Source organism: Carica papaya, chromosome 3, assembly GCF_054855325.1.
Source record: "Carica papaya isolate Zhongbai chromosome 3, ASM5485532v1, whole genome shotgun sequence".
NCBI lineage: Eukaryota > Viridiplantae > Streptophyta > Magnoliopsida > Brassicales > Caricaceae > Carica > Carica papaya.
Window position 1 is genome coordinate 12,245,520 of NC_142311.1, and position 24,678 is coordinate 12,270,197.

The 24,678-nt window shown below is 35.4% G+C and overlaps 3 protein-coding genes and 1 long non-coding RNA gene across 6 annotated transcripts; all 4 read right to left on the bottom strand.

Moving 5' to 3' along the window:
• Nucleotides 1-2,991, bottom strand: PUB9 (plant U-box 9). Its single transcript, XM_088215843.1, has 3 exons — nt 2,829-2,991; nt 2,446-2,753; nt 1-1,290 (listed from the first exon to the last, which is right to left on the bottom strand). The coding sequence occupies exons 2-3, from the start codon at nt 2,728-2,730 to the stop codon at nt 202-204; spliced, it is 1,374 nt and encodes a 457-aa protein (XP_088071969.1). The 5' UTR covers nt 2,731-2,753; nt 2,829-2,991; the 3' UTR covers nt 1-201.
• Nucleotides 2,992-12,657: 9,666 nt separating this feature from the next.
• On the bottom strand, nt 12,658-13,599 carry LOC148266708 (uncharacterized). The gene is made up of 2 exons (XM_088216037.1): nt 13,530-13,599; nt 12,658-13,220 (listed from the first exon to the last, which is right to left on the bottom strand). Exons 1-2 carry the CDS (start codon nt 13,597-13,599, stop codon nt 12,658-12,660), a joined length of 633 nt encoding a protein of 210 aa, XP_088072163.1.
• Nucleotides 13,600-18,223: 4,624 nt separating this feature from the next.
• Nucleotides 18,224-19,462, bottom strand: LOC110821854 (sulfate/thiosulfate import ATP-binding protein, putative (DUF506)). The gene has a single exon (XM_022051824.2). It carries the CDS (start codon nt 19,354-19,356, stop codon nt 18,484-18,486), a length of 873 nt encoding a protein of 290 aa, XP_021907516.2. The 5' UTR covers nt 19,357-19,462; the 3' UTR covers nt 18,224-18,483.
• A 972-nt stretch (nt 19,463-20,434) lies between these two features.
• LOC110821834 (uncharacterized) lies at nt 20,435-23,030 on the bottom strand. Of its 3 annotated transcripts, none has more exons than XR_015817802.1 (5): nt 22,729-23,030; nt 21,898-22,266; nt 21,301-21,458; nt 20,920-21,213; nt 20,435-20,840 (listed from the first exon to the last, which is right to left on the bottom strand). It is a non-coding gene; the product is annotated as an uncharacterized LOC110821834 (long non-coding RNA). The 3 variants fall into 3 exon arrangements; XR_015817801.1 differs by having other exon boundaries at nt 21,301-21,517; XR_002541132.2 differs by lacking the exon at nt 21,301-21,458 and having other exon boundaries at nt 20,439-20,840; nt 22,729-23,027.
• Nucleotides 23,031-24,678: the final 1,648 nt, after the last annotated feature.

Consider the following 24,678-nt stretch of genomic DNA (forward strand, 5'->3'; position numbering starts at 1 on the left):
TTGCATTGATAAAGCTCCCGGTATATTTATTCACATAAAAGACAAACTCATGAACCTGAGTTGGGATTCTGGCAAAGAGAATTTACAAAAATGATTTGATCCAGGATGACTTCTAACATGCCCAGACTTGCAAAATATGACCACAGTTCAGGAATCAGGTAGAATTTACAACTGGTGAGGATGATGCTTGGGAATGGCATCTCATGCAGTATATGTAATATTAACAGACCTCTTCAATCTATCAAGAATACCATTAGCCTTTCTCTTGGCCCTCGAAGTTCCATCTTGAGCAAGCTTGGATATTGTTCCATTGGCATTCTCCTCTTCTCTCATTTCCTTCCACTTGGTTCGATCGCTGAGAAAAATTGTGTGGAGGATTGCAATGCAATTCTCTTTATTGCGTTCACAGTTGCTCTCCCTGATAATTCTAAGCAAGCAAGGAACAGCTCCTAGCTCTCCCATTTCTTCAATAGCCCTTTGGTTACTTGAAAGCATAGCAAGGATGGCTAATAATTCGTCAACATGAATGCCCTCCGTAATCTTCTTCAGGATCACTCTAACTGCACCTTCCTTCACAGCTCTTGCCTTATTTTCATGGATCATGCACAAGTTAAACATTGCAGAAGCAACATCTTTCATTGCCAGTGGATGCCCATCTTCTAAAAGATCAACAAGCGGTTGCAAGGCACCAGCTTTCCCAATAAGTGCTTTGTTGGAATCAAGTGCTGACAATGTAAAAAGAGCTGCGGCAGCATTGCTTCTTGTTTCAACGGTTCCAGACCTCAATGCTTCCATAAGAAGGGGAACCACCACTGGGGTTTCAGCAACAAGCTTCTTGTTGTTGTCATGTATTGAAAGATTCAGAAGTGTTGTGATCACATCTTCCTGGAGATCAGGTTGGATCCCACTATGGGATTTGCTTCCTGAGAGCGGAGCAAGCAACCGAGGAATGCTGTCAACAGACTCTCCAAAAAGTGCCCTAAAAGAAGGCATCTTCTTCGTCAATAACCGAAGCTCCCTCGCAGCTGCCTTTTGTTCAGTGATTGTAGAAGACATCTTCTCTAGCAAGGAAAGAAAATGGTCTCTATCTACTTCTGTGTTACCATCCTCATTAATATGCTGAACAGAATCAGAGAATTCTATGCCCCCCCGGCTCTTGCACCATTGTGAAATCATCTCCCTTATTAGGTGATTGGGAGTCAGAATTGTGTGAGAGAGAACTTGCTGGGTTCTAGGGCATGTTCTGTTGCCAGCTTTCAGCCACTTCTGGATAAAGGGCCGATCATAAGTCTGCATGTAAAGTTTACATAGAAAACATCAAGAACAAGAAGCAGCATAGTAAGCACCAATTGAATCAACATAAACAAAGATGGATCCATGAATAATATAAAACTATTTACTGATGACTCAAGAACTGCCTGTCTGTTATTGCGAAGGAAGATGGATTTATTTAAAGGTCCATCTTCTTCCGTCTTTTTTCCTTTTCAAGAGGAGGCGAAGTAGAATCCTTTTTGTAGCATTCCATCTCTGAAAACAACATATTTAATACCAACATAATAACATTGACAAATTCAGAGGCAAATTGTCCAGAATTCGACATATCAGACAATTACCAATCCTGCTAATAGGCAATAATGAGAACAAAGTGAGCGCCACGCTTTAATGTTCACCAACCATTAGAAGTCAAAATCTCTCACAATAGTAACAAATTTCAAACCAAAAGAGTTGTTACAATAGAACACACTTGCAACAGATAAGCAAATGAACCAAAGCTCCTGTTTCCACCATTTGGAATAAGCAACCAGAACTAGCTACCAATTTGATTTTGGTAATTGGAAATCAAACTGTATCAAAGGTATGCTAAATTTCTTAGAGAATTTAGATTTACTAGGTAAAAAATATTGAGAACTTTAAAAATTACGATAATTAGTCATTTCCACAGAAATATCTCAGAGAGACGGAAGGGAACAACGTTTTAGTATAAATGAACTTCAAAAAGCAGAGTTCATCTCATAAATCGTAGAGATAATTAAAACAAATTATTGAAAGAAAAAGAAAAGAAAAAACTTAATTGAAGAATATAGACTTAATTCCACGCAGAAATGCCCCACAACAATACGTTTGGTTGCTGAGAAATCAAAATCAAAAGAAGATTAACATCTTGATTCTCATTCATTCGTCATATAACTGCAGTTTCAACATAAAGAAGAACAGATACCAATATGTGCAGGTTATCGAGTTAATAGTTATGTTCGCTAAGCCACTCGGAAAAGGGTCTATTCTTCTAAGAATGAAAAGAAAAAACACATTAATTTTAATTTTTTTTTTAAAATAAAAAACGCTCATGAACATCAAATTATTTTATATTCTTTTTTCTCTTTCCAAACCTCTCTCATCAACCAAACTAAAGCAACGCAAACCAATTGCGAAAATCCGAATACTAACCTGACCAGAGGCCAAAATGACAGGATCTCTCATTAGCTCATTGGAAAGCGGGCAACGAAACTCCTCCGGGCAGGGAACCGTGTCCGGTAGCTTCAAGGAGAGGGACCTCTTTCTCGTCTTAAGTTCCTTCAAAGCGGAGAGCGTTTCCAGGGCTTGATCGACGGCTTGGATACTATAATCCTCATCGTCGGAGATAATCCTGACCAATTTCTGCAACTCCTTCTTAAGCTCCGTCGCCTTAGCCATCACCGTCGGATCGGAATCGAATACACCCGTTTTCGCCATGGCGGATCGAAAGGATCAATAGGCTGTTGATTGTGACGAAGGAGGATGTATCAAATGCTGGTCCGAGTGAAAAAACAGAGCAATGGGAAGGAGATTACCTTCTGCTTCATGTTCGTCCACCACTCACTGCCTCATGCTTTCGTATGCCGCTTGCCTTCTCTCTAGTGTTTTTATTTAGAGGAAAAAAAATAGAAAAATTGATGCGGCTCAATCCATTCTCAGTAATTCCATGAAGTAGGAGAGAAAGCAGAAATACCTGTTTCTGTGTAAGAGAGGAAGAAAATTCTGACGAGGACCTTTTAAAAGGGTTGTCAATATTTTATCCTTGCCTTCCCTTGGAATTTTGCCACGTAAGCCCACCGGACTGCCGACTGCTCCACATATTCCCTAATTTTTTTCAATTATTTCTTTTTCATTTTATATTTTATCATAAATTATAAGTGAATCTTAAAAATTAATAATGAATTTTACAATTTGATTCATTTTTTTTAATCTACTCAAATTTAATTTAAAAAATTAAAAAAAATTGTTTTAATATTTATTTTGTTAAATTGAAATTTATTGAGACATCACTTTATTATATTGATTACTTTACAAATATTTTTCTTAAATTGTTTCTTACAAAAAATACTAAACAATCTAATTAAATATAATTGGATCACAATAATTTTTTTTTTTTTTACTTTAAACCTCTATGAATTATATGATTCTGTGTTTATATATTTATTTAAGAAATAATGGGGTATGATTGATTGAACTTTTTTTTTTAATAAAACAAGTCGGTCCACGTATGTCCAGCAAAATTATTTGATAGATCAAATAATGCAGGAGGCAGGAGGCAGGAGGCAGATTATATAGTATGCTAATTATTTAATTCTGTACGAGTGAATTTTGGTTGTAACTTTTACTGAAGGATTTTAAATCCGAATTATTTTCATCATTAAACACTCATATCCCAATTGTATATCTTTTTTTTTTTTTCCTTCTCTATGTAATATCTAATTATATTAATTATTTAATTAATATGATAAATTTATAAATCAAATGAATTTTTTTAAAAAATGGTAAAGAGTATTTCCAGAAATAAACTGTAAAAATAAAGAAGACTGAGGGGGAAGAGTAAATGAACGAGAGGCGGTGTGGAGTGGGACCGTCGACCGACGTGATCCACCATGCACGCAATCACGGAATCCAGGCCAGGCCCTGTACAGCTGGCATAACGCGTGGAAAAAAAATTAGCCCACTGCTCTCGCTAACCCAAATTTTAACTGTTTAATCACCTTAAATTTCTATATTTAAAAATATAATCATTACGCATTTTTAAAATAAAATTTAATTTGCATGTACAAGGAGGTCCTAGATTCACTTATTGCTCTGAATCCAGGTGGCATAATGACTAATTTTCTTTTTGAGAAGAAAAGGAAAAACAAAGACCATGTGTCGTGTCAGAAGACAGAGAAAGAGGACACGTGTCGGAGTATGGCGCTTGCATGGGTGAGCGTTTGGAGGAAGAGAAATGCGTCGGTGGTGGCGGATGTAACGTGTCTAGATGGTGTCAACCAATGGGGTCTGGTCAAATCGCTTCTTATGCACTTTGCAAGCACAAATCCTGGTTCAAGAACCACCTGAAGTTATAAAAAAAAAAAAAAAGTGAATTAAAAAGCTCGATTTTATTTTATTTTTTAAAAAATCGAGTTTAATTTAATTGGCGTGTTACGGAAGATTATAGAATTAAACGTCAAAGTTGGTGACAAATGATGACCGTTTTGAAAACCAACCTAAATTTCAGTCCATGCGTTTTGTGTTTATCATATCATATTATGCTTAAAATGACAAGTTTAACCCTTAACTTAACCACTACGCTTTACTCTTGTTCCTTTTTTTTTTTTTTTTTTTTTTTAAAAAAATTTTTTTTTAAACCTTTTAATTAAAAGATATTTAGCTAAAATTAGCATTTCCATTAATGACATAACCGATCGTATTTTATAAACTAATGAAATGTATTAATTTTAAGAAAATGAAAATAAATAATTGTTTTTTTAAAAAAAAAAAATAGAAATTCCCCGGTATTGTTAGTGGGGGAGGTTCCATGTCACGAATAAAGCCTGATTTTAAATAAAGCATTCCTCATGCTTATCTTGAATCTTGAATTAAAGAATTTATTTTTTCAAATATATTTTTCGATCCCATATGTTCATTCCCTTTCACAATCCTTTTTTTTTTTATTTTCCCTTCTACTAATAATATTCTTTAATAAATGTCAACCGATCAACGATCGGTATATCCCACAACATACATTGATCCTAGAATATGCGTGAATTTGACCGCACAATAACAACCCCCCCTCTTCCCAAACTTTAATTTTTAATTATTAACATAAGTAAGAACTTATCTTTAATTAATTTTTAGTTTTATTAGACTTGCAAAATATATATATATACGGGGGGGAGGAGAGTAAAGATATGCCTTTTGGCGGGAGACAATGATAGTTTAGATGGGGATGATTGGTGTTTCGGCGGCCTATGATAGTTGATGAGGACGAGATACATCAGTCATCACTGGCTTTATTGGAATGAGGTGGAGGTGGGTCCCGTCTGCCAACTAGGATTCATGTCTCGTCCCGTAGGTGGGACCGACGACACCACGTGTACATAATTGGTGTTCCCAGCATGTTCTAACTGTCGAACTTGCCGCTCGTCGTTTTGTGATGACGCGAATCACTCCCCAACGAAACATATCAGAAGATTATTTTTCTTCCTGTGGTGGTTATCTTAAAACCTCATGTGACCAAATTATAATTTGTTTTTTTTTTTTTTTAAAAAAGTGTCTTTTCCCGTAAAAAGTTTTAAAAAAATTAAATTTTCTTTTGTTATTTATATGTTTTTGTTGTTTCGTATATTCTCTGTTATACATTAATGAAGTGTCAATGTTATAACGAGTTTTAGTCTTATTTATTATATGTTAATAAAAGAGCATGTGAAAAAATTAATTAAAAATATCTTATAAAAATAATAAGCGGGGATAATAACTATTAATTTTTTTTTTTTTGTATACATATCAATTTTGTTTTCACTCAAAAAATTTTAATTTATTAATATTAGATTTTTAACTATTTATACGAGTTGCATTGTACTTATTAATGTTGTGTTGCTAACAAAATTCTATTACATTTAATAATTAATTTTTTTTTAAAAAAAAAAAAAAAAAAAAAAACCTAAATTTTGAAATTTAGAAAAACATACATTTATTACAAAGTTAGGCAGTAGGGGCAAAACTTAGCTTTTAATCATACGGCGATTAATTTATGACTTTGGGTCAAAGTTTTGAACGCCAAATCAATGGCTTATTTCACAGTAAGAATTTAATAATTTCCTGAATCCATGGAATCTTAAAGATCAATTATGATATTCCCAATTCCAATAATCTAATTAATGTCGTATATTATTTATTTAATTATTGACAGGAGTATGTAATCATATAATTAATGTACATGTTTTTAAGATTGGACGGTATTATTGGTTTTTAGCCATGTGAGGTGTCTAAACTCGGTAAGATAATCAGTTTTGAAATTTAGTACAAGTAATTTGAGTGCGTTAATTTTCTTTTGGCATGGAAATTTTAATTGATGACAACCAATTCAGAAGATTTAAATTTTGGGTTTGTGTCTAATTATTATCTTCACTAAATATTTGTGGGTGTGAGGAATTGGTTCATTAAAGACGCAATCTCTCCTTTACATATATTTTTATTCTTTACAAAAAAACTTTTAATCTCTCTCTCAATTATTACACTTGAATTCTACAAACCCTAATGTCAGTTTGATTTTAGCAGAAAAAGTATTTTTTGGTAAGCTTTTGTGCATCATAATTAAATTTTTTATAATAAAATTTCGTACATCAATCAAATCAATAAACTACGCGTAATATCTTAATCTTAAAAACTGTTTTTTGCACTCGCAGGCATCAAAGAAGTCTTAAGAAAACAAGGGAATCCCCGGCAACGGAGGAGCACGAGGTTAATACAAAACACAGGCATCATGCCCACAACTCTAACTTATATAACTAATATATATGTATATATGTATGTATGTGAGATGAGAGAGTTTGGATGTTAATTATTATTAAAAGAAGATGAATGTGGATAGGGAAATGTGAAGGAAATTATTAAAAGGATCGTGTAATCCATCATATCATTTTTTATGGACAACTTTTGTTGCCTTTTAAAGCTGTAACAATGATTTTTACTTTGTGTTGTTGTCGTTTTGGAAAATAAATGCACCTATTTAATTTTGAAATCGTCTTAACTTAGTAGATCATATTCGAAATTTTGGAACATCTTATTCACAGATGGAAAAGCGAACCAAATATTATTGGGGTCTCTGTTTTTTCTTTTTTCTTCTTCTTCTTCTTCTTTATACTTGGTAATTATTGATAATCAATTATTTATAATTTAGTCGACAATACAATACAATACAAATCTAGCGTACAAATGAGACAATTGAAGAAAAGTAGCAGATTGAAGAGCAATTAGTGTGATGTTTCTTGGGAGCACCATGCAACATGGGCAGCTATAATATTACCCACTTTTATAATTAAAAAATATCATTTTGCAAAATTAAACTCTATTCTTACCAATCATTATCTCTATACTCATTAATTTATAGTATTATTTCCAAGGTCTTAAAAGGGTAACGTACACCTTAGTTCACTCGCAATTGTTTCCGTTAACTATTAATTTTTTTTTTTTTTTGAGAAAAAATTAAATTAACAATAGACATTTTACGTTGGGACTTAATTAGGATTTTGAGGGAGTAAATAGTTTATATTTATTTATTTATAACGAGATAGATTTGTTTAGGGTAAAACTTGAACTTGACTTATATACTCATCTTCTAACAGTAAAGACATTTAACTATTTTTAATCAATATTCAAACAAAATTAGTCGGATAGAAACATGAATTCCTTCTGTCACTTTAAATACGAAGATAGAAATTAGCCTGATTAGATTAGTTACATTGCCCTCACAAAAAGAGCGATAATTATACAAAGTAAATTACAATTTCTTTTTTTTACTCTATTTGTTTTTGGAAAATAAATATAAATATTCAAATCTGTTTCTCTTTTAAATGGGTAAAAATATAATTTCCTCAGCCCAAAAATGGTTTTAGCCCATTAATGTAGAAGAATTTAGTTTATAGCCTCAACCCAGGAGCCTGAATTCTTTGGAGTCAGAAATGGGCTTTCTTTTTTCATAATTTTCTTATGGGAAGCAAATGATTTTCCGTTTCCAATTTAAAATTTTTACATTCAAACATATATTAGTTAATAGATATGTGGCTAATTATGTCGCCGTCAGTCATACTACACTTACAAAATTGTGAGCTTTATGTATTTGATAATATTAGAATTTATGACTTTTAAATAATATATATATATATTAACTATTATATAATCGGTATTATGAGTAGTATAATTATATTATTGATTAAATATTTTACATTTAATTTTTGTCAATTAAAATAAAAAGTTAGCTTATTTAGTTGAATATGATGGGTTTATTTGTAGTACCCGGTCCCAAAAATCGGCTCAGGATGAATTTTTTTATTTTATTTATTTATAAAAAAATTATAAAAATAATTAATTTAATTTGTTTTAATTTAGTTTTATTACATTTTTGAGAAAAAATAAATAAAGGATGAAATTGAAAATAATTTTAAAAAAAATTGGTAAAATTTTAAATTTGGTAGGTATTTTTTAAAAAAAAATTTAAAAATAAGGGGTTAAAATGAAAAAAAGAAAAGTTTGACCACGTGGGACAGCTCGGTCAGCAGCTCCCAACGAACCAGAGCACGTCGTGTGGCAACCACGCTGACATCGGCACCACGTGAGAAGCCACGCAAGCGCTCCGTGTGTCTAGCGATCCAACGGTCTAGATCTCATCTCCCGCGCGTCAACGGTCTAGATGTGTTCCCCTTTTAGGCGCGATCGAACGGTCATATTTAGCCCGATCATGCGATCCAAATTCATTCTCCGATAAGATAGATCCAATGGACGAGAGAGAGCCATGTATCCCCAAATGAACAGTCCAGATCAACACGGGATGAGTATTTAAATATCGCATTCCAGGGAACCCTAACCCTAGCCGCACCTGCCCTCGCCGGAGAAGAAGAACCAAATACTGGAGAAGGAGATCGACCGCCAACTGCCACTGCATCAGAGCCACCGTTGACCGTCAAAAAAGGAAAAATTTTGACCTCCCCACTCGAAATTCAATTTTGAGCCTTCCTGTGCCCATATCAGAGCAAAAATGGATGACAGATAAGAAGAAAACCGTGGGCAAAGCCCGACATAGCTGTTGCAGCCAAAATCCTGAACCCTATTCGATGAACCCCTTATCGTTTCCCATTTCACATAATTCTTTAACTTTATGTTCACCATCCTTTTCTGTGTAAGTTAGCCAAAGAAGAAATCCCAGCTGCGAAGGAGAATCGGTGAAACCGCTGCACTCGGAAACCCCCTGCTAGTAGGTTTGATTTTTTTATTTTTTTGGTCAATCGAGACTTTCAAACGTATTTTTTCGTAGGGATACGTGTAAAATTGGCCAAAACTGACCAGGTCGAGGCGAACTGCCATCGTGGGCGGCGGAGTCGGCGCCACTGTGCCGGAACCCTAAAATTAAACGGAAAGTGCCGATTTTATATTTTTTAGGTATTTTTGAATACTGACGAGTATTTTGATTTTCACATGGATAATTCAAGAAACTCGAGACCCGTAGGGAAGCGTAGTGGGTAGTACAATACGTCAAAACACTAATCTGAGTAAGGATCACTCACCCTATTCCCTGTTACGGTAAACGGAGGTTTAATAAATCGGTAATCTTGTGTTTTATAAAAATTAGAAAAAACTCTAATAGTAATTACAGATCATTGGTGGAGTTAAAAAATTAGTCAATGTACAATTGCTCTAAGCTCATCTATGTGTCTATTTATTTTTTTATACTGCCTAAATTGCTTATTATTCCGGTGTATGATTAAATTATTACATTTAATTGCTTCCTTGTTATTGATTGTCTGATTGTGATTTTTATCTAATTGATTGATTTGAAATAGAGACCCTAATTACGTTTCTTAATTGTTGAGGTATACAAAAATATATTGTTTGCTTAAATATCGATTGATTGATCTGCGAATATAAAATGAAATGTTAGTAGGCAATTGGTGATTATTTATTGATGGAGATCTATATATAAAGGCTTACTGGGTACCTTAAGAAAGGATGGACGAACCCGGTATATAGAAAAAATCCTACCGTAGACAATATCTCAACTGGACGGAGCAGATAGCTCCCATAGCGGAAGAGTTAGGAGATATGGTTCACCTTCATATCGGACGGCGCATTGAGGTGATGGTGTGTTTGACGCCCATTACCGGACGGGGTACGGAGACTGTCGGGTAAATTAAAAATTTTAAATATTGGGTTTATTAGTAGGGAGATATCTCTATGAACCTCCAAGAGTCCTAGTAAGCAGGTAAAAAGGGAGAATAATCGACTTTACTCACTTGTACGTAAAATTATAAGTGTTATATGAGTATTTGTCTTATAGTTTGGTTTTGAAAAACTCGTAACAATAAGTGTGAAAATAACGTTTTAATGTTAAATGAATTTACTTAAATTAAGAGCTCCATTAGTTATTTTGTAATTTTTACCAACATTTATTTTCTGTATAAGTGATTAGCGTAATATTTTTAGTGGAATAGTGTAACTCACTCTTCTATTAACTATTTCAGATCAAGAGAATCAAGATCCAGATCTCGATCAATAAGAAGGTTGTGTGTAGTTTACTTCCTGAATTCCTTTAAGATCTAGTAAAGTTTAACTTCTATGTTATTTATCTATTTAGTTTAAATCATTCATTTGCTTCTTTTTACGAGACGTTGTATTAGGGACATTCTCGTAACTCTATTAAGCATTCTAATTTACCGTGTAAGAAAGGCAAAACATAACTTTATTGTTTGCTTCTGTCTTTAGATAATAAATTATTTTCTTTTAGTTTAAGTCTTTACATTAGTGGATTATTAATTTATCACGTAGATCTTGTATATCTAAGATATGATTGTTAATTTTTGAAAGAAAAAAAATATTCGAATAAATTATTAATTAGAAATTATATTAAAAGCACCTTTGGGTCAACATATAAATATTTATACAAACCCACCAATGAGTTACTTGCCATAAATAACTTGCGTATATAAAAAATCAATCCACTCTCAACTTTTAAAATATACCAAATGCCATTATTCTAATTGTATAAAATCAGATTGCATCATTGAACGAACATTAAAAAAAAAAAATTATATGTATTTGTATATACATAACTTCCAAGACTTAGCAATACAAAGTAAAAACCCGTATTTGATTTTAGAGAGAGAATATCTTAATTTAAATAATTTATTTTGAGATTTTCCAGACTCCACATATCTTTATTAAATAATAATTATTAAAAATATTTCAGTTGTGAATTATTAATATTTTTAGGTTTGAAGTTAGAATGGAGGAATTCTGTAAAGATTGACTACACGGAGCTTTCAGACTGTATGGCAGGACTTCATTCATAATCCAAATATAAACATGAGGATGAGATGGCCCACGTTCTCTACTCCACTTTTTTTTTTTTCTTTCCTTTTTCAATTGCTTTTATCATTTGTCACTTTTTATTTCCAATAATTTTTATATATTTTTTAAATTATAATAATATCTCCGGTAAAATTTTGTAGTTATCACGGTGACACGTAAGAATTTCAAAATCTAAATCTTAATAGAGTTTAAATTAATATGTAATTTTTTAGAGTTTAATTTATATTTACATTAAAATTGATATATATTAAACTTGTTTGAAGTTTACATTTAAAGATTAAAAAAAAAAAGCTTTATTTAAAATTTTATTAAGTATTAAAGTTTATCCAATTTAATTTTATTTCCATAATTGAAAATTCTATTTTTGCCTCCAATCGATCATACGGATTAAAAATTTAAACAATATCATTACTATGTGAATTTATAAGACTCAAGTATAATAGATTATTTTAACAAAGAAAATAACATCTATTTCCCTTTGCCAAAAAATATAGTAAAATTCAAATTCAATAATATTTTAGTACCTCTTTATCAATTGAGCAATCAAATTTGGTAGTTAACAACAAATTATATCCTCTCTATTTCCTTGCACCATCTTCTACAACCATCTATTGAAAAAAATCAACATCAAGCCATTAATTGATTGATAAAGCACCTAATTGCATGTCAAAAAATCACCAATTATTCAAACTTAGTCAGTTCTTTTTTTTTTTTATATAAAGTTTGTTCATATTCTAGTTGGACTTTTGTTAAAAGCATTTAATGTTTGGTCCCAATCAAAGCTTGAAGAAAAAAAAAATAGGAAAATATTTTCTGCTTAAGGTGAGAAAGAAAATGAGTTGAAATTTTTACCTGCATTCCATCTAAAATTACAGGTTTTAAATAGCCAATAAGTGATTACATGATAATGATAAAATTCTACATTTACTGCATGAAGAATAAAAGGATAAGGATCGTGGTCACTTCTGTTGTGGGGAGCTGCTGCTATGGAGTGGAGCAGTTCTTCAGTTGGAAGTGATATTGTGGGGAGCTGTTGTTGTAGAGCTAGACTGGCTCTTCCGTTATAGGTGGATAAGTGAGGCCGGTTCTGTGGTGCACGTGTTGTTGACCCAGTCATGCTCCATCACAATACTTTGGGTTCTTTGTGGGGACCCGTTGAGATCTATAAATCCTAACATCACTCTCTCCTTTTTTAGTGACCTTATCTTCAAGGTTCGGACATTGGGTGATGGTGTCGGTCGTGTTTTCCCATATGGCATCTTCGGTGGGCAAATTTTTTCAGTGAACCAAGTTTTATTCTACAAATTTACCGCATTTCTTCAGCCAACGTGTGTCCAGGATTTGATGTGGGTGGACTAAGATAGTACCTTCCTCGGTAGTAGTGGGGAGATCCTTGGTGGTGAAAACTGATTTGCCTACTTGCTTTTTGAGTAAGGACACATGAAAAACTGAGTGGATTCGAGTCTCGATTAGTAGTTTGAGTTTATCGGCGACTGGACCAATGCGCCGTTCAACTTGGAAAGATCCATAGTACCGACAAGCCAATTTCTGAAGGGCCCTGCGGAAGACAGTCTGTTGGCGATAAGATTGTAACTTGAAAAAAACCCAGTCTCCTTTCTGGAATTCCAAGTGGCCTTTCTTGGTGTTAGTGTAATGTTGCATGCTATTCTGGGTAGCATGGAGATTGGTTTTCAGTTGTTGCAATAATTCACTTCGCCCCATTAATTGTTGATCTACTTCGTTGACCGAAGTCATCCCTGAATGATAATACGGTATGGCGGGGGGAGGTCGCCAGTAAAGAGCTTGAAAGGAACTCATTTTGATGGCGGCATGATAAGTAGTATTGTACCATGATTCTGCCCATGAAAGCAGGAAGCTCCATTTATTAGGTCTTTGGTGACCTAAACATCTTAGGTACTACTCGAGACATCAGTTGACTACCTCGGATTGGCCATCCGTTTGGGGGTGATAAGTTGAGGTCATTTTTAGTTAAGTGGCTGATATTTTGAAGAATTCCTTCTAGAAGTGACTAACCAATATCAGGTCTCGGTCACTAACTATGGTGCGGGGCATCCCATGTAGCTTAACTATTCTCTCTACAAATTTCTCAGCCACTGTCCTAGCTATATAGGGGTGAGCTAGTGTCAGGAAGTGTGCAAACCTACTGAGGCGGTCGACTATTACCAGAATGGTGCTCTTGCCACTAGAAGAAGGTAAGCGTTCTATAAAATCCATCGTGATATCTTTCCACACTTGTCATGGAATGGGTAAAGGTTGGAGGAGACCTTCAAGTACTAGTGTTTTTTTCTTACTCTCTGACAGGTTTCACAAGCGGACACATATTCTTAGACTACCTTTTTCATAGATGGCTAATAAAATTGCTGGGTCAATCTTTTGTAGGTGCGAAGGATTTCGGAATGCCCCCCTAAGGGTGAATCATGGTAAGCTTGTAGAAGTTGTGATATCAAATGAGACTTAGGGGATAGGATTGCCCGATGCTTATAATAAATCAGTTCATTTCTTGTGGTATATGACCCACCCTTTTACTCTTTTATTAGTTTACTAAGCTTCTGCATAATAGGGGTGTGTTTCTGTTTCTTTCCTTATGTCATCCCAAATCTGATTCTGATGGATGAATAGGGCATTCAAGGACGGCCCTATAACGTTTCTCGAGAGGGCATCTGCTGCTGTATTTTTTTTGTCTAGCTTATACATGATCTCATAATCGTACCCAAATAGTTTAGATACCCATTTATGTTATCCTAGAGTGGTGATTCGCTGTTCAAGTAGGTATTTAAGACTGCATTGGTCTGTCTAAATAAAAAATTTTTGCCCATCATATATGGTCTCCAAGTTTGTACTGCAATGACAATGGCCAACATTTCCTTGGCATAAGTATACCAAGAGTGCTTCGCGACTCCCAAAGCTCTGCTTAAGTAAGCTATGGGTTTCTCTTGTTGACTGAGGATGGCTCTTATCCCTACTCCTGAGGCATCAGTCTCAATAGTGAATGACTCACTAAAGTTAAGTAGAGCCAGTGTGGAGGTGGAGGTCATGGCCTGCTTTATGTTTTTGAAGGTTTTCTCTGCTTCATCGTTCCATTCAAATTGCCCTTTTTTGAGGAGCTGTGTCAATGGCCTGGCAATGAGCCCATAATCTTTTATAAATTTTCTATAGTAGCCGATTAGTTCTAAAATTTATGGAGTTCTATGACAGTGGCCAGGCTTAGCCAATCTAACATTACTTGAATCTTACTCTGATCGACTTATACCCTATTTGGTGTAATGATGTGGCCTAGATATTCTAATTCTTGCTGGCCAAAGACACATTTCTTGAGCTTGACAAAGAACTTATTCTGTCTTAAAACTTCAAGCACTTGTCACACATGCATTAGGTGAGATTGCCAGTCAGAGTTGTATACTAGAATATTATCAAAAAATACTAACACAAATTTGTATAAATATGGCCGAAATATGGCATTCATAATAGCTTGAAAAGTATATGGGTTGTTGTAGAGTCCGAAAGGCATTACCAGATACTCGTAGTGGCCATTGTGAGTTCGGAACATTATTTCATGGACATCCTCATGGTGGACTTTGATCTGGTGGTATTTGGATGTTAGATTTAATTTGGTGAAGTGAGTGGCACCATATAACTCATCTAACATGTCATTGGTCATTAGAATAGAAAAACGGTCTTTGATGGTGACTACGTTGAGTGCCCAGTAGTCGGTGTAGACCTCCAAGTGTTGTCTTTCTTTCTTACTAACAAAACCAATGATGAAAATGGACTAGTGCTGGGTCAGATGAGTCCGGAAGTAATCATCTCGTATACTTGTTTTTTAATTTTGGTCTTTTGGAATTACGCGTACCAATACAGTCGAACATTGACGGGTTCACTTCCTTTCTTGAGGTTGATGTAGTGTGAGACTTCTTTAACTGGGGGAAGTCGATCGAGCTCCTGAAAAAGACTTGAAAACTCAGCCAACAACTTTTGTAATTTTGGCTTGGCAGTGGTAGAATCGGTTGTGCCGATGGAGTACAAGTAAATCGTATACAGAGAAAGTCGTCTACTGGCTTTCTTGTTGATCTCTTCCAGTGAGGTGGCCTGAATAGGAGGGGCATCTAGACCTTGCAAAAGCTACTTCTGATGATTCTATTGGAATGCCATAGTGAGCCTCTTCCAATCACAGGTCACGGTGCCGAGGTTTTCTAATCATTGGACACCCAAAACAACATCCAACCCCATTAGTGGTAAAGAAAAGAGTGTGAGTGAAAATGAGGTACCTTGGATTTATAAGAGAACGTTGTCAAACCATCCTTGGCGCTTCAGGGTGTTGTCGTTGGCCACATTCACTAAAAACGAGGTTGTTGGAACGACCGAAAGCCATAATTGGCTTGCTACCTTTTCACAAATGAAATTGTGCGTGGAGCTGCTATCGATGATAATGACTATTTCCTGATGTCCGATGGTGGCGGGGACTCGCATGGTGTGAGCTGGTGTCCAACCCTTAAAGGTGTATAAGGAGATTTTGGGCTCAAGACCATCTGTTTCTTTGTCTTCTTTGCTGCGTCCTTCAAGTAGCAAGAGCTGCGGTTTGCGACAACGGTGGCTAGCCGTGAAGTGCTAGTCACAGTTGAAGCACAACCCTTGAGATCTCCGTCATTGCATTTCTTCTTAAGTGAGCCTTTTGGGTGCTGTGAGCGTGGCGACTAGGGTTCGTAGAAAAGGATCAGGTAAGGATGACAGGTGCTGGGCTGGTTCGGCTCTCTCGGGTCAGGTCAGTAAGTTTTGTTGACCCACTTGCTCTTTCTGCATTTGGGCCAGGCCCATAGCATCTCTAAGTGTCTTGGGCTTAAACATCCGAATCTCATCCGCTATCTTGGGCTTGAGCCCACCAATAAAGGCTCCAACTAGGGTCCGTTGAGGCCACCCATGGACTTTGTTGCCCAATTTTTTGAACCCCCTCTGGTAATCACAGAGCAGGCTGGTCTGACAGATGTGGGCTAGAGCCTCATCAAAGTCTTCAAACTCGGTCAGTCTGAATCGTGCCCACATCTCCTCTTCAAACCCAGTCCAGGTGAGTTCTCTTCCCTCTTCTTTATAATTTTGGTTCAGCCATTACCACCACTGATTGGCCTCTCCTTCCAGGTGGTAGGCTGTTAGAGACACTTTGTGTTGCTAGGTGGTGCCTTGATAGGAGAAGAATTGGCTGACCTGACACAACCATTCAGTTAGGTCGCCCCTGGCGAAGACCGGGAACTCTAGCTTGGAGATTTTGGAATAGAATGAATTGCTGTTGTTCTCTTCGAGTGGTGGATTTGCATCGTGGTTGGCATGAGGTGAGCTGGGAAGAAAGGGGTGGCAACTACTAGAGTCCTCTCTGCCAAATGCGATGGAGTTCGTGAGTCGTTAGATGAATTCTTCAAGCGCCCGAAATCAGTCGACCATTCTGATTTCCATTCAGCTTAAATGATCTTGCATTCCTCCGAGGCTAGCCTCCAAATTCTCAATCTGTTCCTTGTTGGTCAACATAGTAACTTGCTTTGATACCAATGTTTGGTCCCAATCAAAGCTTGAAGAAAAAAAAACATGAAGATACTTTCTACTTAAGGTGAAAAAAAAACCAGAATCTAAGTTAAAATTTTTACCTATATTCCATCTAAAATTACAGGCTTTAAATTACTAACAAGCGATTACATGATAATGATAAAGTCCTACATTTATTGCATGAAAAATTAAAAGGATAAGGATCATGGTCACTTCCGTTGCGGGGAGCTACTGCGGTGGAGTGGAACAATTCTTCCGTTTTTGGTGGATAAGTGAGGCTAGTTCTATGGTGCACGTGTTGTTGATCCGATCATGCTCCATCACAATACTTTGGATTTTTTGTGGGGGACCCGTTAGGATCTACGGATCCTAACATTTAATATGATTGCTCCTTGTTTCTGTTACGATTGGGATACTTGCTAACAACATATTTTTTTGAATTTTTTTTTTATATTTTAGTATATGTTACAAGAGGAACATTCAACTCAATTATGCTAAAGGGGCATCAAAAGTGAGAATTAGGTGATAAATTCTAAGGGTGAGAAAAAAATCAGATTTAGCACATAGATAGATAGAATTATGTAATATTCAATGGAAAATAATAAAAAAAAAGCCTGATGTATTAGTCTAATTACCATTTACAATTACATAGTTATTCAAAATCCAAATTGGGATTAATTTTTAACCAGCCTAATCCACTCCACATGATGCAATATTCAAAGTTGTTATTATTTATGCTTAGCAACATAAACCATGTCCTTGAAGAAATCAAATGGATGAATCATCAAGTTAGATTTTAAAAAAAGTTGACAAGTGACTCATGAAACACACCGTTTTGAGAAGCCTGTCGTTGTAATTAAAACCAAACACATCCCAATCTGGTACTTGACGACTGCCCGCTTTCTATTGGGCCACTTCACCACTCCTTTACCCCAAAGGACAAAACTCACTCCCACCATAATTACTTTCCCCCCTTATCTTGTCTCTTTAAATCATTTTAAATATAAAAACCTTATCCAAAACTCGCACTCCGTTTTCCACGTCTCCCCCTCATTATTTCGGGGGTTGGGGCCACCTATCAACTACACGACGACCCTCTTCCTATGTTTAATGTCAAGTCCCTATATCCTTTATCTATCGCCACGTCATATCCTTCCCCCTCACTAGATGACATAGGTTTGCCACGTCATCACTTTTCTGGTGTCTCCTCTATAAAACGAAGCTAATTCTTCCTGCTGTTAGTCTGTAGGTTTTCCTATTTACGCAGTCAATTTCTAGCCGTTTGATTGGAGCTTAAAATAATCGTTGGTGAAATCAAGTGGCCAACATTTCTTTAATATCTGATTTTGTTGCATGTATATGATACATCCTATAATGCGCCCGCCATGTGCACATTGTGCATTTGCCGCGTAGCACTATTCCTTTTATCCAATTTATCTCACTTCTCTCCCGTTTTCTTTTTTAAAATTATTATATTTATGAAACAAAGAAAAAATAAAAGAGCGACAATCCTTTTTTTTTTTTTTTCTTTTTTTTTTTAAATGAAGACTTGAAATCTCCGTCGTGGACTCATCTAGTACGGACAAAATGATGGCCGTTGACGGCGTCGTCGAACCCTACCGATCTGCATTTAACGGCGTTGACGGCGGGGATTGACGGGGTGAAAGAGGATGCAGGAGTGGCACTGGAAGTTCGTCTGTACGGACCCAACCACTTATTCTGCATGTAACAGTTCTTCCTCCACGGAGGCTGAGACAGGCCTCTGCTCTTGAGCGATCTCCTAGCTGCGTCGCTCATGATCCGCACGATCCTCTTCAGCTCCTCGCTCGTCGCCACAAAAACCCTGGGAAGCGCCTGCAAGAGACGAGGATACTCATCCGTCGGCCTAGCAATCTCGAACTCCGATGCGAAGTCCACCTCCACGAAGTAACGAACCTGACATGCGGGGCCGCGGGAGTAGACGACATCGACAAACTCGTAGTTTCCGGCGGTAAGCCCGCCCGAGGAGTCCCACTTAGTCTTGCAGATCGCCGCATTGTGGCCCATTTCGCGAAGAAACAACATCAAATTCCGCCTGAAAATGGGTGGTTGTGATCTGAAACACGCAAACATTTCCGTCGCCTTGGAGATGTGTTTCCAGAGCAGGTTCCTGTACGGATCGACATTGCTTGTGGCTACGAATCTCTCAACTTCCTGGATCAGCTCCGTAAAGTCGACGGTGGAATCAATTTTGTCGGAGCCAGAGTCGTAGCCGGAGGGCTCAGCCCTGGGATCGTCCTCAAGGAAGCCATGAACGAGCTCGGAAAGACAAGGGGAGTCATCTTCGGCTGAGTGTTCGCTGCCGCTGCTTCCGTAGCTGAGGTGGTGACCGCCGAAGAGCTGTGCCCTAACCTTGTCGCGAAGAGGGTCGGTGACTCTCTTGGGTCTGGGAAGACCTGCCATTTCCTGTTTGGAAGAATAATATAAATATTATTTAGTGGGTATATCTCGGGGGAGTGGGATGGAGGAAAAGGATTAGGCTTTTATAAAGAGGATTTTTAATTTTGGGAAAGAGAGTCCCGGGGGCGCAGAGGTATTTTGATATGGAATATTCTTGAGACGTGGCAATAGTCAAACCTGGGGAGTTTAATTAAAGAGAAAAGAAAAAGGATATACCGGATAAAACCCGAGTGGGAGCATATCCAACGGCAGCTGTGGATTATTCGAGGTGACGTGGACGGATGTGATTTGATGGGGATGAAAGGAAGTGAAAATAGAAAGAGGGGAAGTGAAGTGACATGAGGGGGGGGGGGGGGGTGGGGCCAAGATGGTGGGGTTTGGCTCTTCATGGAGGGAAGGGTGAGGAAAGCGTGAGGGGTTCATCATGTTAATTGGATTACGATTCAGGATTTAGTTTTCATTTTATGAAAAGTTTTGTTCTAAAAAAATTTATTTTTAATGCAAAATAATGCTAATTGCAATTTTCCTTAATAATAATTTTGGGGATTAATTTGCAATTTTTCTTGTCAAATTAACTCAAGATAAAGTTTTGGATGTTTCATGCTTCTTATATACATTCTTTATATGATTTATTTTTTTACATAATTAAATCCCTCCAAACACAAAAAGAGAAAATGATTTTTCAATAATTATGTTCTTAATTTAATTGTACATATATACATATATATTTCTTAATTCGCCATCTTAGTTTAGTTTAGATTTTATTTTATTCTACTTGAAAATCTTTCGTTCAATTCAATATTGCAAATTCATTATGTATTTTTCTCCACAAATTTCAGATATATAATTCCAAAATAAACAAAGCTCTACGACCTGAAATTAGCAGACGTCTTCAAGTAAACAAAAAGCCCAAAAACCTCGTCAGTCTTCGCCAGGGAGTTCCAACGGTTCAAATTGAATTGATACATTGGATTGAAGAATGAAATATAAAATTTCAAGTTTACTTTTAAAATACAATAATATTTAAACTTTTGTTATAATTCTTTTAAAACATTAATAATAACATACACTTATGTAAAATTAATATTCAAATAAATGTTATTTAAACCAAAAATACCATTTCGTGAATTTCATAAAAACTCAAGGATCCAGATTTTTGGGAAAACAAAAAAGACCATCTTAGTTGGAACAATTTGCAAAAAAGCTTGTAGGATGTTTCCTTCAACAATCCATATCTGATCTGATACTCTTTTGGCCTTTACAACGTTTTCAGTGGTATTAGACTGCATACAAACAGGAAACTTGCTGGGATCCTCAAACTTGAGAGCATCACCAGCTTGACAGCAGTCATGGCGTTTGTTAAGTCTATATCTATTGCCTTCACCACCAGTACAGTTTACAGAGTCTCTCATCAGTGCTCCTACTGCTCCTGTAAGACCTCTCCCTCTTTCCAAGCCAGGTCTGAAGAACTCGTTGCTGTTCATTGACTGAAAAACACAAAACTGCTTCATCTTCAGACCTGTCAACTTATCTATTGTTAATAAAATAACCAGTAGTATTCATTACCTTGCGAAATTTCTCCTCTCAAGGCTATTTTTCCTCTTAAGCATGTCCAGTTTCTGAAAGTAAATCACAAACAGAATATAGGAGTTCAGTTTCATAAGACAGAACATGGTGCATATCCTGAGTTAATTGTCAACTCCTTCACTAACTTCTTTGATTAACACATGCTCCTCTCTCTTTTTCCCAATAATCTGCATTGATTCAAAATGCTTGTGGTCAACTTTTCTCTCCACACCCTTTTCTGAAGATGGTGACTTCCTCTTGATAGAATCTTCATACTCTTTTAAGTGTCATTTGCTGCAAACAATGAGAAATATGCTGGGTTTAGTAAATTGTATGAATCATAAAATGCTGCAAACAGCTTTCAATTGCCACTAACTCTACCTTAGCTTCAGTATTATTCTTTACTTCAAGCTTCCTGCTGTCCGATTTAGGCTTAACGACAGGCATTCTCCGGTAGATCAGATAAGTTATGGGAAATCATTAATCCTACTTCTCATGAAAGCTAGCAAACACAGATCTCCTTCAAAGGTATTGTTTTCCTTCAAATAGTTTCATCACAAAACTCTAAAACACAATGCCTTGATATCCCAAAATGGTGCTGTACATTTATGGAATTTTTAGAAACAACTTGGAAAGGAACAAAGTTTTGGAGGATAAAATTTTAATGTTATATAAACAAAGAGTAGATAGAATTACAGAAATGATTAAAAGAAGTTCCTCCTAATCTCCATGATCAACTAGAAATATAAAAGAACTTGGCAGGTTAATCCATCACTAGTCACAACATTGTTTGCAAGCTGACAACGGAGAAAGTATGAAAACTTCCAAGCATCACACCATTATTCAAAGATTTTGATTATAGTTAACAGATAGCAAAATCTAATTAATTCTATTAATTTGTTAAAGGAATAGTAGTTACAAGAGAATCCAACAAATTTCTACAGCCTGATCTATTATGAGGATAAAGAAGAATTTTACCTTTCAGCATAATTGTAATTTCTTGGCCTCCATTCACATATGCGATTCATACGATTGAGTCCTCGATGGCGACTGTATCTTATTTCCCGTCAACCATCACCATCATCAGTAACTGTTGAATTTCCAGCAAGACCATTGCACCCAGTCTGTTCATTACCAATTGACCTTTCATGGTTCCTCTGGTGCCTCTCTCACTTGCTTCATTATAAGCTTCACCGCTGTTACTTAGATGGTCCCTACCATTATGATTTCCCCGATGGCCATTGCATGATCTGAAACAGCACCGACAACGGTTACCAGGTCCACACCCAGTTTCCGAATCATTAGCCTCGGCACTTATTTGCTGGTCTCCGTGGATTTTGATCTCAGCTGAGCCATAGACATTGCCATTCACGGCAGTTAATAGTCAATAAAAAAAAAAAACCCATGAATTCATAAATACAGTCGTTCCAATGAAAACGCAAGAAAGCAGAACAGTATTGGCATGAAATTGCCAAAAGAATTAAACTTTTTGTTATTTAAATGGAACCCAGAAAGTAATAAGGACCCCTGAAAACCATATATATATGTATATGGAAAACTTTTCTTCCCTTTAAGTTTTCTTTCAATTTCCCAGTAACCAAACAGGAAAAAGAAGAACAAGAACATGATAAGACTTCCATATAACAAGACAGTAACCCTTTTTGTTGCGGATATGGTGAATAAAACAAGCTCTGCATCAAAAAGATCCACAGGCAGGAAAAAGAAAAAAGAATGGTTCTTTCCTTTCTTAATATCGCTTGGAGGCAGCCGAAAACACAGAAGAGATATAGCCAGAAAATGGGTACTTACTTCGAACGGGAAGAATAAGAGACCTAGCACCCATCATCCCATTATCGGGCAGAAACTTTTGTTTCTTGGGTTTTTTGGAGGTGCTTCGTGTATTTTTCATTCTTCTTGACGAGATTCTTCTCGTCAGTAGAAAATGTAGGCCGAGACTCATCTCTCACAGAATCCGGTCCGGGTACGAGCTCGTCGTCGGAGAACGTGGACAACAACAAGGACAGGTTTATAGTTGGGTGTGTGTTAGCGTTATAGAAGAAAGGTCGGTGGTTTTTTGCTTGGTTGGCAAGTATTTATTTGCCCTCGAGAGAATGATTATAAATTAATATTTTATTTCAGTTTACATTTTATTATATAGAATAATGTAGCTTTCATATACTAAAAAAAAAATTAAAATTAATTATATGAATGGTAAAGTTTGAATTAGAATAGTATTTTTGATATAATATATAAGTTGATTTAGTTACATGTGCCATCCATATATTAATAACTTATAATAATTTTAATCTAATTAATTCAGCGGGGAATCAAAGATAAAATTATAAATTTTATTATAATAGATTGGAAAAAGGTAATAAAGAATGATTTTCTTGATGTTAAAGGCAATTGGATCCTCTATTAGATTCTGCTCGGCCCACTTTTTAAATGATTGTGGGTTGGGCCTGGACAAACACATATTAAAAATACATGATACATAATACAAATATATACGTACATATTTGGACTAATTAATTAATAACATATGAATATACAGCGTTAAAAATACGTAAAGAATAAACGCCACGGTCCACGAATATCATACAAGGAGTATTGGGCCTCTCCCAGCCCGAATTATCAGATTTATTTTTTAGTTGGGGATCTGCAGCCTGTGAAGTTCTGTTAATTCTTATCAAGAAATATGTTAATTACATACTTATAGTATAAGCTAAACAAAACTTTAATCCAATGATTATCTATTCTTTTTATTTATATTGAACAGTAAGTTTTAGTCGTGTGTAAATGTTTTATATATTTTTATAGCACAGAATACTAAGTATTATATTTTAAGAAATAAATACTTACAGACATAATAAACAGGTAAGGAAATTTCAAAAGTACATGTATTAATTTATGTATTCCACACTTGATTCAATGATGACCAAAAAGAGAGTAGTGAATTCTTAAAAAACAAGTGAAAAAACTTTCTATGCTTCTCGTCAGTGCTCATAATTTCTCCATCAACAATGTCAATTGTTCTTACATTTTCTTCCCTACCTTTTTTATTTTTAATTTTTTTTCAAAAAGAAATACATATATCATACTAAAAGCACGAGTAAAGAATGTTTGCTTGCTTGCCATAAGCATTTATTTTGTGGGTTAAATTAATTTGTGTTTTAATGGTACATCAGAGTAAATTTAGAAAGACAACAAGAAAATGAAGAGTCTCACTTCCACACGTTGAGTTGAAAAAGTTTCTCTACAAATTTCTCCCGTATTTTTGCCAATTTTAAATTTGGTTTTTGAGTTTTATAACTTTGAAATTTGGAAATAAATGACAAAATATTTTAAAATATTATGTAATAAGATTTTAATTATTTTCGACAACGTAAAAATATTATATATATTTGAAAAATAAATAGTTATGTTGTGTTTAAATTCAGTTGTGAATGTCCTAATTAAAGAAATATAATCAACACAAAATATTTTTAATATTCATAATAATTAAAATAAATTCGTTGAGATTTATCATAATTTAGTCATTACAACTTCAACGATATACTAATAACAATAAAGGTTTTATTATGTCAAGATAGATTCCAACTCAGTAATTACAAATAAAATATAAGACTGTATGTACTAAGAATTAAAATAAAAAATAATATAAATTAAATAGCTAATTTTACAATATAATTAATTAAAAACGTAATTATACGTATTAAAGATAATAAAAAATTGCGGTGCTGACCTTGACCTAGACCT

Excerpts from the sequence above, each read along its gene's own strand:
- PUB9 (XM_088215843.1), bottom strand. The coding sequence starts at position 2,730 with ATGGCGAAAACGGGTGTATTCGATTCCGATCCGACGGTGATGGCTAAG. Across the intron at positions 1,291-2,445 it reads TCATTTTGGCCTCTGGTCAG|ACTTATGATCGGCCCTTTAT; the intron begins GTTAGTATTCGG and ends CTTTACATGCAG.
- LOC148266708 (XM_088216037.1), bottom strand. The coding sequence starts at position 13,599 with ATGGATTTTATAGAACGCTTACCTTCTTCTAGTGGCAAGAGCACCATT. Across the intron at positions 13,221-13,529 it reads GGTAATAGTCGACCGCCTCA|AATCATGGTACAATACTACT; the intron begins GTAGGTTTGCAC and ends TTTCATGGGCAG.
- LOC110821854 (XM_022051824.2), bottom strand. The coding sequence starts at position 19,356 with ATGGCAGGTCTTCCCAGACCCAAGAGAGTCACCGACCCTCTTCGCGAC.